Source organism: Rosa chinensis, chromosome 5, assembly GCF_002994745.2.
Source record: "Rosa chinensis cultivar Old Blush chromosome 5, RchiOBHm-V2, whole genome shotgun sequence".
Classification (NCBI taxonomy): domain Eukaryota; kingdom Viridiplantae; phylum Streptophyta; class Magnoliopsida; order Rosales; family Rosaceae; genus Rosa; species Rosa chinensis.
The window spans coordinates 76,309,379-76,323,470 of NC_037092.1; the positions used below are offsets into that span (position 1 = coordinate 76,309,379).

Here is a 14,092-nt window from a genome sequence, read left to right on the forward strand (position 1 = left end):
GCACTCTAATCCCCATTCTCTAGAAAATCACATTTTGTCCTTGTATTTTCATAGGATTTACATCAAAGTACACAACTAATGAGTATTTACGTGGACAACCATATAGATAATAATATTTACAACACATAGAATATTTTGTAAAGTCCCTTACCATCACATAGACGACCAAGTCTAGAGAAGGAAGTCTGGAAGCATGATACTTTCTTTTCCTTTAAACATGAAACTCATATCAGTAGTAACAACAGTAATAGATAAAACTTTCAAGATCTCTTTGACAAAATTAACAAATAAAAAGCTTGAAAGGGAGAAAAGACAAGTCGACGAATGAAGAATAAGAGCCTCTCTTTCTACTGGGCAATTGAAACCGCCGAGGATATTGGCCTGTTGCAACTCATACTCGATGATGATCGTGGTCTAGGCTTGATCAGGAACGTGGTTCCAAAGATCTACGGCATTTTCCAAGCTCTTTGTCTTCTACACGATCGCTGACTCTGACATTAGCCCCTGTTCCTCCTTGTCGTTTCGCAGAGGCACTCGCCTTCTACCTTGAGACGCCTTCTCTGATGATCTATGCCTTTGTTTATTAGGAACTCTAAATGAGTTGTTGTACACTTGTGCGAGCAAGAACCAAGTCGGCGTATCTTTCTTTTTCTTTTCTTTTTAATCGGTTTTCATTTGGGTATGTAAAGAATTTGGGTTTTAGGGTTTCAAGCCACGGTTTCACTTTTGATCCCGCTCACCTTCTCCATGAAATATACAGTTTTTACATTTTAAACATTCAAAAATTATTTATCTTACAGTAATTGAAAAAAAAAAAAATTCTATCTCAAAATTGGTTTTATAACTACTTTATGTACTGCCCAGTACCGTTTAGTCTAGTGGCATAAGTCTTCCCTTTATAATTGGGAGGTCGTGAGTTCGACTCACATTAGACTAGTTGTTATATATGAGTTACGTTGTTCATTTAATCCAAAAAAAAAAAATGTACTCTATGTACTCCTTGATTATATGTTTGTCGTTATGGAATTTGCTCTTTCATGGTATAAGTACGTCATATTTTAAAACATAATGTGAAGATAATTTAAGTAAATAACAAACAGAATTTGGGGTGGTCACAATGAGTTTCCTTGCTTTGCTAGTTCCTCTTGTAGTGGAGACTCGTGCTATTGCTGGTGTGTGCATGCACTCATGGGCTGCTGGTGGTGGGATGGCCTGTGCCATATCCGTGTGACTTCATGGTGAGTGGACTGTCCTTGATATGGAGGTAGATCACTACAAGAGGAATTGATATCGGTGACAACAACCCAAAGTTGTTATAAATAGTGTTGGTGAAATTATAATAAAAATTATAATTTCTATATGAAAAACTCGTTGACAATAGGCTGAAGCGCGGGTATCTCGCTCTATTTAAGGAGATTCAAGCCCTCTGCGGAACAATGCCGGTGCACCAGAAATCTCTTGACTTGTCCCCTCCAGGATACAATAGCCCAACAATAATTGTACGGTCTCACACCAATCTGCACAAATTGGAGGAACCCAAAGCTCCACCAAAAGAACACCTTTCTTTGGCCAAAAGAACAAAAAACACTTTTGAGGTTTTTTGAGAGAAAGTTGATGGGTGAATAACAGAGTAAGAGTTTGAAATATTTTAGCATGCAACAAATGGTGCTATTTATAGGCTCTTAGGACACTCCTTACAATTAATAGGGTAGTAACCAAATGCCATAGGTTACAAAAATTAAAAACCCAAAATAAATCAAAATAAATCACCATGAGTTACAAAATAAAATTCAAAATAAATTCAGAATTTAAACACACAAATAAATTCATAATTTAAACACAAAATAAATTCACCCAAATTTAATTTCAATAATAAATAAAATATTAAAATGTTACAACATTCCCCCATTCATTTTAATATTTAAAAAAAAAATATAAACCAAAGTTACCGGACAAAGACGAACCATTATGCGTCATGAAGGTGTGCTCTGCATTGAACCTTCACTTAGTGAAACAGCAATCCCTACTCCAGAGTTGATAGTGGTCTCAGACTTGAACTACAGCTGCTTAAGGGAAAATAAGAACTACTGCTCACACATAATAATTCAGGTGTTAATATGAGCTTTAAAAGCTAGCACGTTAAAGGCTTTGTGCTTATCCCGGTTTTCATGAGTGCATTTCAAGAATAAGCCCAATTCTCACAGAGATCAGCCCCACTCTCACACTCATATAGGTAAAATCTGTCAAGGATGCTCTTGTAACTATGGCATCCCACTCATATGAGCTACATATTTTATTAAGAGTTTTAAGCGAACTCAACCTTCATATACATTACAAGATTAATGCACTTACATCATAAGGATGAGTAATAAAATATAGTGTATTTTTCTTACGGCCACCTTATGATTCGTTTTTCCCATTGAACCCAGTTTTTAGGATCTCTAATCACCGTGTTGGGTGTCCTCATATATGGTTCATGATGATACGGACTTCAATCCCATCCCCCTCGATGTACTCCAGACCTTTTCTCTTGCCAAGCCCTTAGTTAAAGGATCTGCAAGATTATCACATGATTTAACATACTTCACATTAATAATTCCATCACTCAAATATGATCTCACAGTACTGTTCTTTCTTCTTATCAGTCTGAATTTACCATTATAATAACGGTTATTTACTCTACCAATAGCTGCAGTGCTATCACAATGAATCAATATAGGTGGTATAGGTTTTTCCCACAAGGGAATCTCATGCAATAAATTTCTCAACCAATTTGCTTCTTCACTTGCTGAAGCTAGAGCAATAAGTTCAGCTTCCATGGTTGAATTAGATATTATTGTTTGCTTCTTTGATTTCCAACAAATAGCACAGCCACCTAATGTAAAGATATAACCAATGGTAGAGAGAGAATCACCTGACAGAGTATTCCAATCGGCATCACAAAAGCCTTCAAGTACAGCAGGATATTCTGTATAAAATAATCCATAATTTTTAGTACCAAGCAAATATTTCATAACATCCTCAATAGAATGTCAATGTTCTTTACTTGGTTTACTTGTGAACCTGCTAAGTACTCCAACTGCATTTGCAATGTCAGGTCTAATGCAGTTAGTTGCATAGCGCAAAACTGCCAATTATGCTAGCATATTCCTTTTGATTAATCACATCATTTTCACTCTCAACAGGAAATAAGTGAACACTAAAATCAAAAGGAGTAGACACATGCTTATGGCCAACATAATCATATTTTTTCAAAATTTTCTCAACATAATGTGACTAATCAAAAAAAATACCATCACATGTTTTTGTTATTTTCATGCCCAAAATAACATTAGCCTCACCAAGATCTTTCATATCAAAATTGCTCTTAAGCATAGTTTTTGTCTCATCAATTACATGCAAATTTGAGCCAAAAATTAATAGATCATCCACATAGAGGCTAAAAATAACATGTGAATTTTTCTAAGATTTATAATATATGCACTTGTCACATTCATTTGATTTATAACCATTTTCAATCATGCATGAATCAAATTTTTCATGCCACTGTTTAGGAGCCTGCTTTAAACCATAAAGGGATTTAGATAACTTACATACCTTGTGCTCTTGACCAGGTTCTATAAAACCTTCTGGTTGGTCCATATAGATCTCTTCATCTAAATCACCATTTAGAAAAGCTGTTTTCACATCCATTTGATGAATAATCAAATCATGAATTGCAGCAATAGCAATCAATAATCTAATAGATGTAATCCTTGTAACTGTTACCTCCATGAGTTAAAACTCCCTCAAATTCCCACAAGTCTGTATAAATTAATTCCAATAGCTCGGTATGCCTTTTAACATTTTTGTGAGGCCTTCTAGTAATTATTGCTTTGCTGCAAGTCTCACATTTTTCAAAATCTTTTTGCATTGAAGGAATTAAACCCAAGCTACTCATAATTCCCACATATCTACTATTTATATGACATAAACGTGCATGCCAAAAATTCAAAGAAGAGAGCATATAAACTGAAGTAGATGCTTTATTATTATTCTCAACATTCAATTTGAACATGTCATCACAAGCATAACCTTTGCCCACAAATACACCTTTTTTGGTGATTACATATTGGTCAGATTCCATAGTTTGTTTAAAACCAGCCTTATTAAGAAGATAACTAAACATCAAATTTTTCTCATGGAGGGTGTATGCAACACATATTTCAAAGTTAGCACCATACCAGAAGTAAATTTGAGTTCCACCTCACCAGTTCCAAGCACATGAGTAGTATGTGAATCTCCAAGCATAACTATTTTGGGCTCCTTAAAAGGAGTGTATTTCTTGAACCAATCTTTATCATAACAGATGTGCCCATTAGCATCACAATCTGCCCACCATCCTTCAACACTTTGAACCATATTTACATTAGTTATCATTGCCACATATGGTTCTTCAATGACGTGAGCTTGAGGAACAGCCTCACGTTTTCGATAATTGCAATTTCGAGCAATATGCCCACTTTTGCCACAAACATAACAACAAGTATATTATTGCTTATTTTCTGAAGGAGGATATTGGTTCTTATTCACATAGCTTGGTTTGCCTTTATTTTGTTGGTGAGGTTTACCAACTTTTTTCATATTTTTCTTCTTTAGCTGCATATGGGAATTTTTATGAAAATGACCAATGGGCAGATTATTATTGGAAGATACTAAATTTACCTTGGAGGTGTCATTGTTTGTATCTTGCATAAGAACATCTTGACCTCTTGCTTCCTCCTCAACGTGGATGCGAGTCGTCAAGGTCTCCAAGGAAATCTCCTTTTGTTTATGACACATGGATTTTTGAAACTCTTTCCATGAAGGTGGAAGTTTATCAATGATACCAGCCACCACTAGATTTTCACCAATTTTGACACCCTCAGATGTAACTTCTGCTACAATCATTTGGAAGTCTTGGACTTGCTCCGCAACCGATTTGCCATCCACCATTTGATAGCGGAAAAAAAGGCTTGCAGCATATTTTTTCGCACCAGCTTCTTCGGTGTCATATTTGCTCTGTAATGCTTTCTAAATTTTCTTGACAGAAGAATTTGTTGTATCATAATAATCATAAAAATGATCAACAAGACAGTTCAAGAGATAGTACCGACAATTATACTCATCTTTTTGAAAATTTTCAACTTTTTCATCATGAGCAAGGAGTTTATCATCCCTCATGCCTTCGGTACTCTTCTTTGATGGATTCTTCTCCGTTAGCACATAGGCAACTTTGAGAAGATTAAGGCAGAAGAGAACTTTTCCCTTCCATCTCTTGAAAATGTGCACCTTTAAAGTGGAAAGGCTTGTTGAGATCTCCCATATTGTCAAATGGCTTCTCTTGAGTACGCTCCATCTTTACTGAATCTCCTTAAAATTGTTGGTGAAATTATAATAAAAATTATAATTTCTATATGCGAAACTCGTTGACAATAGGCTGAGGCGCGGGTATCTCGCTCTTTTTAAGGAGATTCAAGCTCTCTGCGGAACAATGCCGGTGCACCAAAAATCTCTTGACTTGTCCCCTCTAGGATACAACAGCCCAACAATAATTGTACGGTCTCACACCAATCTGCACAAATTGCAGGAACCCAAGGCTCCACCAAAAGAACACCTTTCTTTGGCCAAAAGAACAAAAAACACTTTGGAGGTTTTTTGAGAGAAAGTTGATGGGTGAATGACAGAATAAGAGTTTGATATATTTTAGCATGTAGCAAATGGTGCTATTTATAGGCTCTTAGAACACTCCCTACAATCAATAGGGTAGTAACCAAATGCCATAGGTTACAAAAATTAAAAACCCAAAATAAATCACCATGAGTTACAAAATAAAATTCAAAATAAATTCAGAATTTAAACACAAAATAAATTCAGCCAAATTTAATTTCAATAATAAATAAAATATTAAAATGTTACAACAAATAGTCTAAAGTTGTTGTAACAATAAATGGCAATTCATATAAGTAGTCACCTAATGTGTTTTTGGGGAGAAAGTTCTAGTTGTCACATAATCATTAAGCGACAACCCGCAAAAGTCGTCGCCTAATTGGTTTTCAGCGAGGCAGTTTAAGTTGCCACATAAACATTAAAGTGACATCCCTTAAAAGTTGTCGCCCAATTGATTTTCAGAGAGAAAGTTAAAGTTGTGAGATAAACATTTACCGACAACTCACAAAAGTCATCTCTTAATTGGTTGTCAGCGACAAAAATCTAGTTGTCTCATAAACATTTAGCGACAACCGGCATAAGTCATCGCCTAATTAATCTTTTCCAATGAAGTTAAAGCCGTCACATAAACATTAACCGACAACTCACAGAAGTCGTTGTCTTATCACTCTTCAGCGAGGAAGTTTCATTTTTCACTTAAACATTAACCAACAACCTGTAAAAGTTGTTGCCTATTTGGTCTTTTGTGAGGAAATTAAAATTGTCACATAAACATTAACCGACAACTCAAAGAAGTCATTGCCTAATTGATTTTCGGCGAGGAAATTCAAGTGTCACATAAACATTAACCAACAATTGGTAGGAAAAAAATCATCACCCAATTGATTTTCGGCGAGGAAATTCAAGTTGTCACATAAACATTAACTGACAATTGGTAGAAATCGTCGCTCAATTGATTTTTTGGGAGGAAGTTCAAGTTGTCATATAATCATTAAGCGACAACCCATAGAAGCCGTCGCACAATTGTTTTTTTGCGAGAAAATTAAAGTTTTCATATGGAGATTAACCGACAACTCACAAAAGTCGTCGCTTAATTGGTCTTTGGCGAGAAAGTTCTAATTGCCACATAAACATTAAGTGACAACCCGTAAAAGTTGTCCCCCAATTGATTTTCAACGAGGAAGTTATGGTTGTCACATAAACATTAACTGACAACTCACATAAGTCATTGCTAAATCAGTCTTTAGTGACGAAATCTAATTGTCACATAAACATTAACCAATAACCCTCAAAATTCGTCGCCTAATTCATCTTTTGTGAGGAAGTTAAAGTTGTGACATAAACATTAACCGATAATTAATAGAAATCGTTGCCTAATTGACATTTTACCAGGAATTGGTGTCCCATAATGTTATATAGGCGACAGTTGTCAATTTCACACAAATACCTACTTTATGCGACGAATTGGTTGTTGCTGACGAGTGCGTGTGCGACAACTGAAATTTCCTCTTATTTGCCTAGCTTTTGCGACGAATTTCAGGTTGTCATAATGAAACATTAATGTTCTATGCATGCGTTCATAAACATAAACAAGTAAGAGATATCCATAAACCAAAATCAAATAAACTATTTCACAACAAAGTAGTTTCGAAACTAAGAATCAAAATATTGTCAAAAACATATCTTAGGACTTCAATCCTCAGCCCTAACAAAAGTAAATTAGCTATACATTGTCTTAAAAATCACAAGCATAAAACATAAAAATAGAAAAAAAGAAACAGATGGTGGCGGAGGAATAAGAAAGAGTCAAAGAAGAGAAGCTGAAGGGTGTAGTGGTCTTGAACATATTGCAGAGGCTCTTTATATAGGAGATACACAGCCCTAGTTTCCTTCTCCAATTTTGCTTTGCAAACCTTCCTTAGTTGCTTGAGGTTTCCTTTGATTGGTGCACAATTGAATTACTTTCAAACCTTTGTAATCTTGCCATAATCTTGTGGAATTCTTCTATGACTCTCCTTGATAATTTTAGCATCATAGACCTTCCAAAAAGGCACAAGAAATCAGTCCAAAGAAGATCGATTCTTGTCAATCTGCCCTGTTTTGACTAGGATTCGTTTTTTGTCTCTGAAGCTTCCTTCTTGAACTAGGTTTGCCTTGCTATTGCCATGTTTATGGATGGTTCTCAACTTCTCTATGCTCTATGGCATCATGTCATCTAGAATGATCAATTATTTTTGAGAAAAACTCCAATTAAGTCGCTGGAAAACATCTCCCAAGAAGCTTCGTGAAAAGCTAACAGTTTATGCCTTATCTGGAAGCCTAATTTGCACCTCGTTTCCTACTATCTCGTTGATGATTCTGACCAGTTATTTGTCTCTAGTTGTAGTAAAACATCATATCTTGAAGGAATGCTGGCATTTTCTTCAAAGGTGCGCTTGAAAGAATGCAAGAAACGCTCTTCAAAATTGTTCCCAAAAAGCTGATTCTGAAATTGCAGTTTTTTGCTTTGCGGCAACTGTTTTGCACAACAAATTTTGGGGACTTTTCTTGTAATTTCCGACCAAAGGACTGATAAAAATGAGTCCTCTGCATCAGTACTTCATGGTTCGTGGCTTCATTGCTCCATTTAGGCTCCTCTTTCTCTTTAATTGCTTCACAAACTACTGAAAAAGAAAACAGAGTTAAAATAAACTTTTTAAAGGAAATAGCTAAGAAAAATGTAAAGGTTTGCACATTATATTTTGTCAAATTTTATGGTCCTATCAAAAGTACAAAGGCATTTAAGTTCGAACACGTGAACTATAACCCGAAGACTACGTCAATCAAGACGAAACTTTATCAGAAACCACCCAAGTCTCTAGAACACTTTTAGGATCAAATCACCCAAATAAAAGGACGATCCAATGGTTGGAGCCTCACGAATCGAACATCCTATGAACCGAAACCGAAAATAATCCAACTCTTCCAAATGATCGATAAATGGTAACACAACATATATCCACATGTTCATATCGATGAACACAAGATAACAATGCAAAGATCAGCTCCTGGGGAGGTCAGACGCACCGCCAACCAACTTCACATAATGCAAAATCCACTCCAACCAACTTGTAGATCGCATCAAGGGGAGCAATTTTCATACCTGACACTAAGGCTGATTCGGCCTAGATCGGCTGGGATTAAGCTCGAAAGCTTTTGGCTGTCAACTTTCAACCATCGATTCTACCGTCTACGGTGAGAATCGGGCTGAGCCACCACACGAGAACCTTTGTTGGAGAAGAGGGCTACAAACTCAAGTGGTTTCGAGCCTTGTCGCCACCAGAGAACGGAGATAGAACCAAGTCGGGTTCTGTCATTCTGTCGTGCTTTGATCCACCATCTGTGGCGAGAATCAATAGGAGAAACTGCCACAGATGGGTAGAGGAAGTCGAGATGAATCCAACGGTGCCGGTGGCGAGGCTGGAAGATGCCAGAAAAGCAAAATGGGTCTGGTTCTGGTCAATTGTTTCCGATCGGGTCAAAGGGTTTCCGAGGAAGAGAGACAATGGAGAAAACTTTCTGATATTTTGGGAAAGTTTCCGAAATGAGAAATTGTGAAGATTTTTTTGGAAAGTTTCTATTTATAGCAATTTCTCAAAATAATAAAAATTTCCGCTGATCATAACTTCTTCAACACCATGGTGGAACAAGACTCCATATAAGGCCTTCATGGATGTAATTAACTAATTTAATACAGTTTTGGTATTTTCATACAATCATCTTGCCCTCTCACGTTATGTCTGTGCTTGAAGATGAGTGCACGGTAGCTATGGATGAAGAATTGAATCCGGAAGAGCTTGATTCGGTTTCTCGTGCTGCCAAAGGACTCGAGGAGACTAATATTACCACCATCAATACTATTCCTGATGAAGCTCAGATGAAGCCCTCTCCTGATAATGTGCTTTTTGTGGGTAATCTGAATCCACGCTTTACTGACGATGAGTTGTTGCACCATGTTTTCTCATATTTTGGAGGAAGGGCAACTGTGAAATCGACAGCTACAATCCATGACGGCAACACTGAAAAAAGATCATGCCATGCCTTCATAGAATTTGAAACCAAACAGGCATGTGAACAATCATATTTACGGATAAGAGAAAGAAACACCGAGATTGATGGCTATAAAATGTCTGGAATATAATGCATTTAGTCCCGGTGTTGCAAAGCTTTGGCCCAACTACAATCAGCAAAAGGGCAGGAGCTCTGATGCCTCCCTAAATAGTGAAGCCAAAATAGAGGAATAAGAGTTTTGAAATGCTCGCTGGTTTAACAGAGTAGATCTGTCATGTTGGTTGTTGCTGCTTTCTTTTTTTTATTGTTGAAAACTTTTACTAGTGGTTTGAGGTTTCTGGGATCAAATAGAGAGTCGGAATATGTTCTGGGATTTGTTCATTTATGATGGTTCTCGAGTTTTACAATTTGCTTCATCAATGTATGCTTTTATATATATTAACTGCTTTAAAGTATCTTATAAAAGTATGAAAACCCGATAAAGGCTTGCGGGTTACCCGGTGAAGAAGGGTGGAGAATAATTAAGTTGAAATACATTGATTAATTGATAGCAAGGATCGTGTACATTTGAAAGTGAACAAAAGCACAACACAAGCAAGCAAAGAAAATTCAGCCTTGCACTCAAGAAATAATGGAGAGGCATCAAAGCTATCAGCTATGCAATAGAGAGTAAAACCATATAATATATATACAGACATATATTGTTCAAGGATAGGCCATTCCCTCAGTTGCTACCAAACCAGCTCTATCAACAATCAATATTAGTTGACAAGTTTGGGTCCTATAAACAATACATAGTCGTGATGTATATATATGTCCTTCCAACTTTAAACAAAACCAGCTTAACTTGAGCTTTAGTCAAACAATTCCCAATCTTGAGTTATCTTGGTAAAAGATTTCAATGGGGTTGAGGCATGCAGGCTTCCAACCCCCAATTCAAAACTCTCCCAATTTGTAGTCACTGAGACAGAGTTGCTACTCTTGCTGAATGGATTAGAGTTTCTTGCTTTTAGGTTGTCGAGTGTATCAACGAAACTTTGTACACGACGAACCTATCACAAAAATATACATTGTGATTCTCCATTAATCTATATAAAATCGTAGCAACTTTTGAAATGAAATCTCAACTAGTCACTTCTAAGGCTTATGCAGACAATCTTCAAGATATATCTGAAGTATACTCCAATTTTCCAGTTCTAGACCACCTGTGTCATGAGCTAACTATATTGCTAATTTCATACACTAGGAATCTATTAATAACATGATGCTAATATTTTCAAAGAATAAATGATCACAAACCTCTACCCGCCTCTGTACTTTTGCTTCTCCATCTGCCTCAATGGAATCCAATTTGAGCAACTCCACCATGAGCAACTCTGTTAAGACCACAATCTCCGTATCTGCGACCTTGGTACCATTGCATAGTGTTGTCTCCATATCCACAATCTAAAGTTATTGACAAATTAATTAGCTTATAAGATGCCATACACAAAACGAACTTAGTCAAACAGCAGATTGCAACCTTTTGAGAGAGCTTGTCAACTTGTGCTCTAACTTTGGCAACCTCTTCATAGGCTTTCAGTATACCTTGATTTTTGTTCATTTCTTCAAGCTTCTTCTCTTTGCTAGCTGGGTCTTCCAATAACATAATCTTAGACATATCTTTTACACCTGCGATGTGCAAGCATTCAACATCATCCTTCTCTTTTCCTCTATACAACAACCTCTGCGCCTCTGGCTCTAATCCAGTCTCATTTGCAAGAATTCTCTTCAGATCGCCTTTCATTTAACCAAAATTGAATATAAGTACCGGAATGCTCAATGATAAACTACAAGTATATATCATAGTCTATCCAATTACATAACATCCAAAATGCCAAGTCCAACACAAAAATGGTAAAGCAAAAGACCAAAATGAGAAGTAAAATGTGTATCAGAATTCAGAAATGATACATGTTTTTAAAAGAAAAAAGCAAAAAAAAACCATGATTAGCAAAATTCAAGAACCAAACTTTAAATAACCCAATTCCTACAGTGGAATGTATATACATATTTTTCAAAACTAACCATGCATGCACACAGATTCTTGATAAAAGAACTTCAGTTTTACCTTTTATCACTTTATCAAGTACAGCAATTCTCGTACCAAGAAACGTTCAGACATTTAAACGATAAAAGCAACCATATTGGCATCAGATTTTCCATCAATGAAACAAAAAGAACCCAATTTGAATACAGGGATTAATTGATCCCAAAAATCAGGAAATGCCTACAACTATGAATGAGATGATTACCAAAAGTTGATCGACAATGTACAGTGACATCGTGGTAATAAGAATCATGAGAAACCTTGATCTTGATCATAGGCCCAGAAGAGGCATCCCCAGTGTCTCGTTTTTGGACAAGCATGCCACCGGGTCTGAGCTCCCAATCTATCTGCCTTATATACCCATCTTTTTCCACACCGCGTTTTGATATTTTTTTCATTCTCTACCAAATATAATTATATCTGAAAATCATAAAAGAAAAGGAACTGGGAAATCGGAAAAGGTGGAGTTGGTTGAGAGAAAAGGATCTGCGTGACTCTGTGATGGGTTTGAGGGTTGAGTAAGCAAAAGAAAAGCGAGTTCAGGACAGGGACATCTCTGTGCAGACACCAGAGGTAGCGGTTGGTCGGTACAACTCAAAAGTTGGTAAGAGAGAGAGAAAGAGACTACAGCTCGAACTTGCACACTCGTGCGATTACGTGGTGCCCGGAGACGAATAACTGGGCTAAGTTATGGGTTGCATGGACCTTTTCAAAGAGCTTCTAACGGCTTTGGGCTTGGCATGTCAAGTTAGTTCTGGGCTCTCTAGTCTTCGGGGTAGGGAATATTTCCTTTTTGTTTTATTTTTCTACAAGTGACATGCCCACATTTCTTACCGGTGATATCTTGAGGTTAATGAAAAATTGATCGATTAAAAAAAATAGTGGTTTTTTTTTTTTTTTGAGGGGGCATAGAATTGTGGTAGTTGGTTACTTTTTCAATTTTACACTTTTGTTTATTCATATTTTATTGGCTTAATTTGATAATTATATTTTGTAACGGTATTACGAACACTTCAAAATTTAGTGAAGTCTTTAAAAAAGGCCTCCATTCATATTAGAAGAGATTTACTTGTTTGTAATTTTTTTTTTTTTTGCTTCTTACTATATTACTATAATAACTCTTAATGCAGTTTAAAATTTGATGAAGCTTCGCTTTATAGTGGAGAGATAAGAGGATTTTGCTAATTTATCGGTAAATGTGTGTCCATTTTATTTTTTTATATTTCTATGAGAGGCTTGTGGCCTGCAGCTTATTCAATGCAATTTTATCTTACTTTACAAGGATTATTTTTTTTTTCCAAGGAAGTTTAAACTGAGAAATAATTTGTTGGAAAATATCTGTTTTTTTTTTTTTTTTATCACATCAACAACTCATATAAAATAACTAGTGTATCGTGATTCAAACTCACGACCCGAAATGGAGACTTATGCAGTTATGCCACTGGACCAAATGGTACTGGGCAAAGTTTGTCTATTTTAATTTTACATTTTTATGAGAAAAATCTATGGAAAAGGTGTCCCTATTTTTATTTATGAATAAAAATTATAAATGGTTCCTGTGATATGGGATCTTGTGGTTTAAAAATGTTCAATTTCACCTTGTAGTTTGTCAATTTAATCAATGTTGATCCCAATGCTACTTTTGACAAAAACTCCCTCATGTGCATGTGCAAGGATAAGTTTGTCATTTCAATTTAAAAAATATATATAAGAAATTAAATTAAATTAAATAGAATCTGAAAAGTGAAACTAAAGAAAAAAATCAAATGAATCCCGTTCTGGAATTCTTTTTTTTTTTTTTTTCATTTTCCATAGCTATTTAATTTATTTTCTCTAGTTCTATTTTTTTTATTTGAGATAACAAATTTATCCTCACACATGACTTGCACATGAGAAATTAATATTTTGGACCAACTTTGATCAATCTCCAATCACAAGGGCAAATTTAAACATTTTAAAACCACAATGTTAATATTGAGCATCACCCCAAATAAAAGGTACTATTTATAATTTTTAAGCTTTATTTTTTAATTTTTATGAGACAGATATTACTCACATATTTAACAACCAATGCAGAACTTTAATTTAGTCCAGTGGCACAAGTTTGCTTTTTATAAGATCATGAGTTCGACTTTTGTTCTGATAGACCAAAGCTAATGTTGCACACTACATTTGTCAGTATATGCTCAACTTCTTGTCGAGGTTGGCGCCATATGGTGGTGTGTAGCCAATTGAGTCTGTGCTTTATCTACACTTGGCTTATGG

The 14,092-nt window shown here is 35.8% G+C and overlaps 1 protein-coding gene across 1 annotated transcript; it reads right to left on the minus strand.

Moving 5' to 3' along the window:
• Positions 1-10,338: 10,338 nt before the first annotated feature.
• LOC112165971 (BAG family molecular chaperone regulator 4) lies at positions 10,339-12,403 on the minus strand. The gene is made up of 4 exons (XM_024302700.2): positions 12,033-12,403; positions 11,261-11,517; positions 11,038-11,184; positions 10,339-10,790 (listed from the first exon to the last, which is right to left on the minus strand). The coding sequence occupies exons 1-4, from the start codon at positions 12,223-12,225 to the stop codon at positions 10,593-10,595; spliced, it is 795 nt and encodes a 264-aa protein (XP_024158468.1). The 5' UTR covers positions 12,226-12,403; the 3' UTR covers positions 10,339-10,592.
• Between the last annotated feature and the right edge of the window lie 1,689 nt (positions 12,404-14,092).

What these genes read in the sequence shown, in the direction of transcription:
- LOC112165971 (XM_024302700.2), bottom strand. Translation starts at nt 12,225, where the DNA reads ATGAAAAAAATATCAAAACGCGGTGTGGAAAAAGATGGGTATATAAGG. An exon ending in TTGACAAGCTCTCTCAAAAG is followed by an intron (nt 11,185 to 11,260) that starts GTTGCAATCTGC and finishes CAATAACTTTAG; the next exon opens with ATTGTGGATATGGAGACAAC. An exon ending in AAGTACAGAGGCGGGTAGAG is followed by an intron (nt 10,791 to 11,037) that starts GTTTGTGATCAT and finishes TTTTTGTGATAG; the next exon opens with GTTCGTCGTGTACAAAGTTT.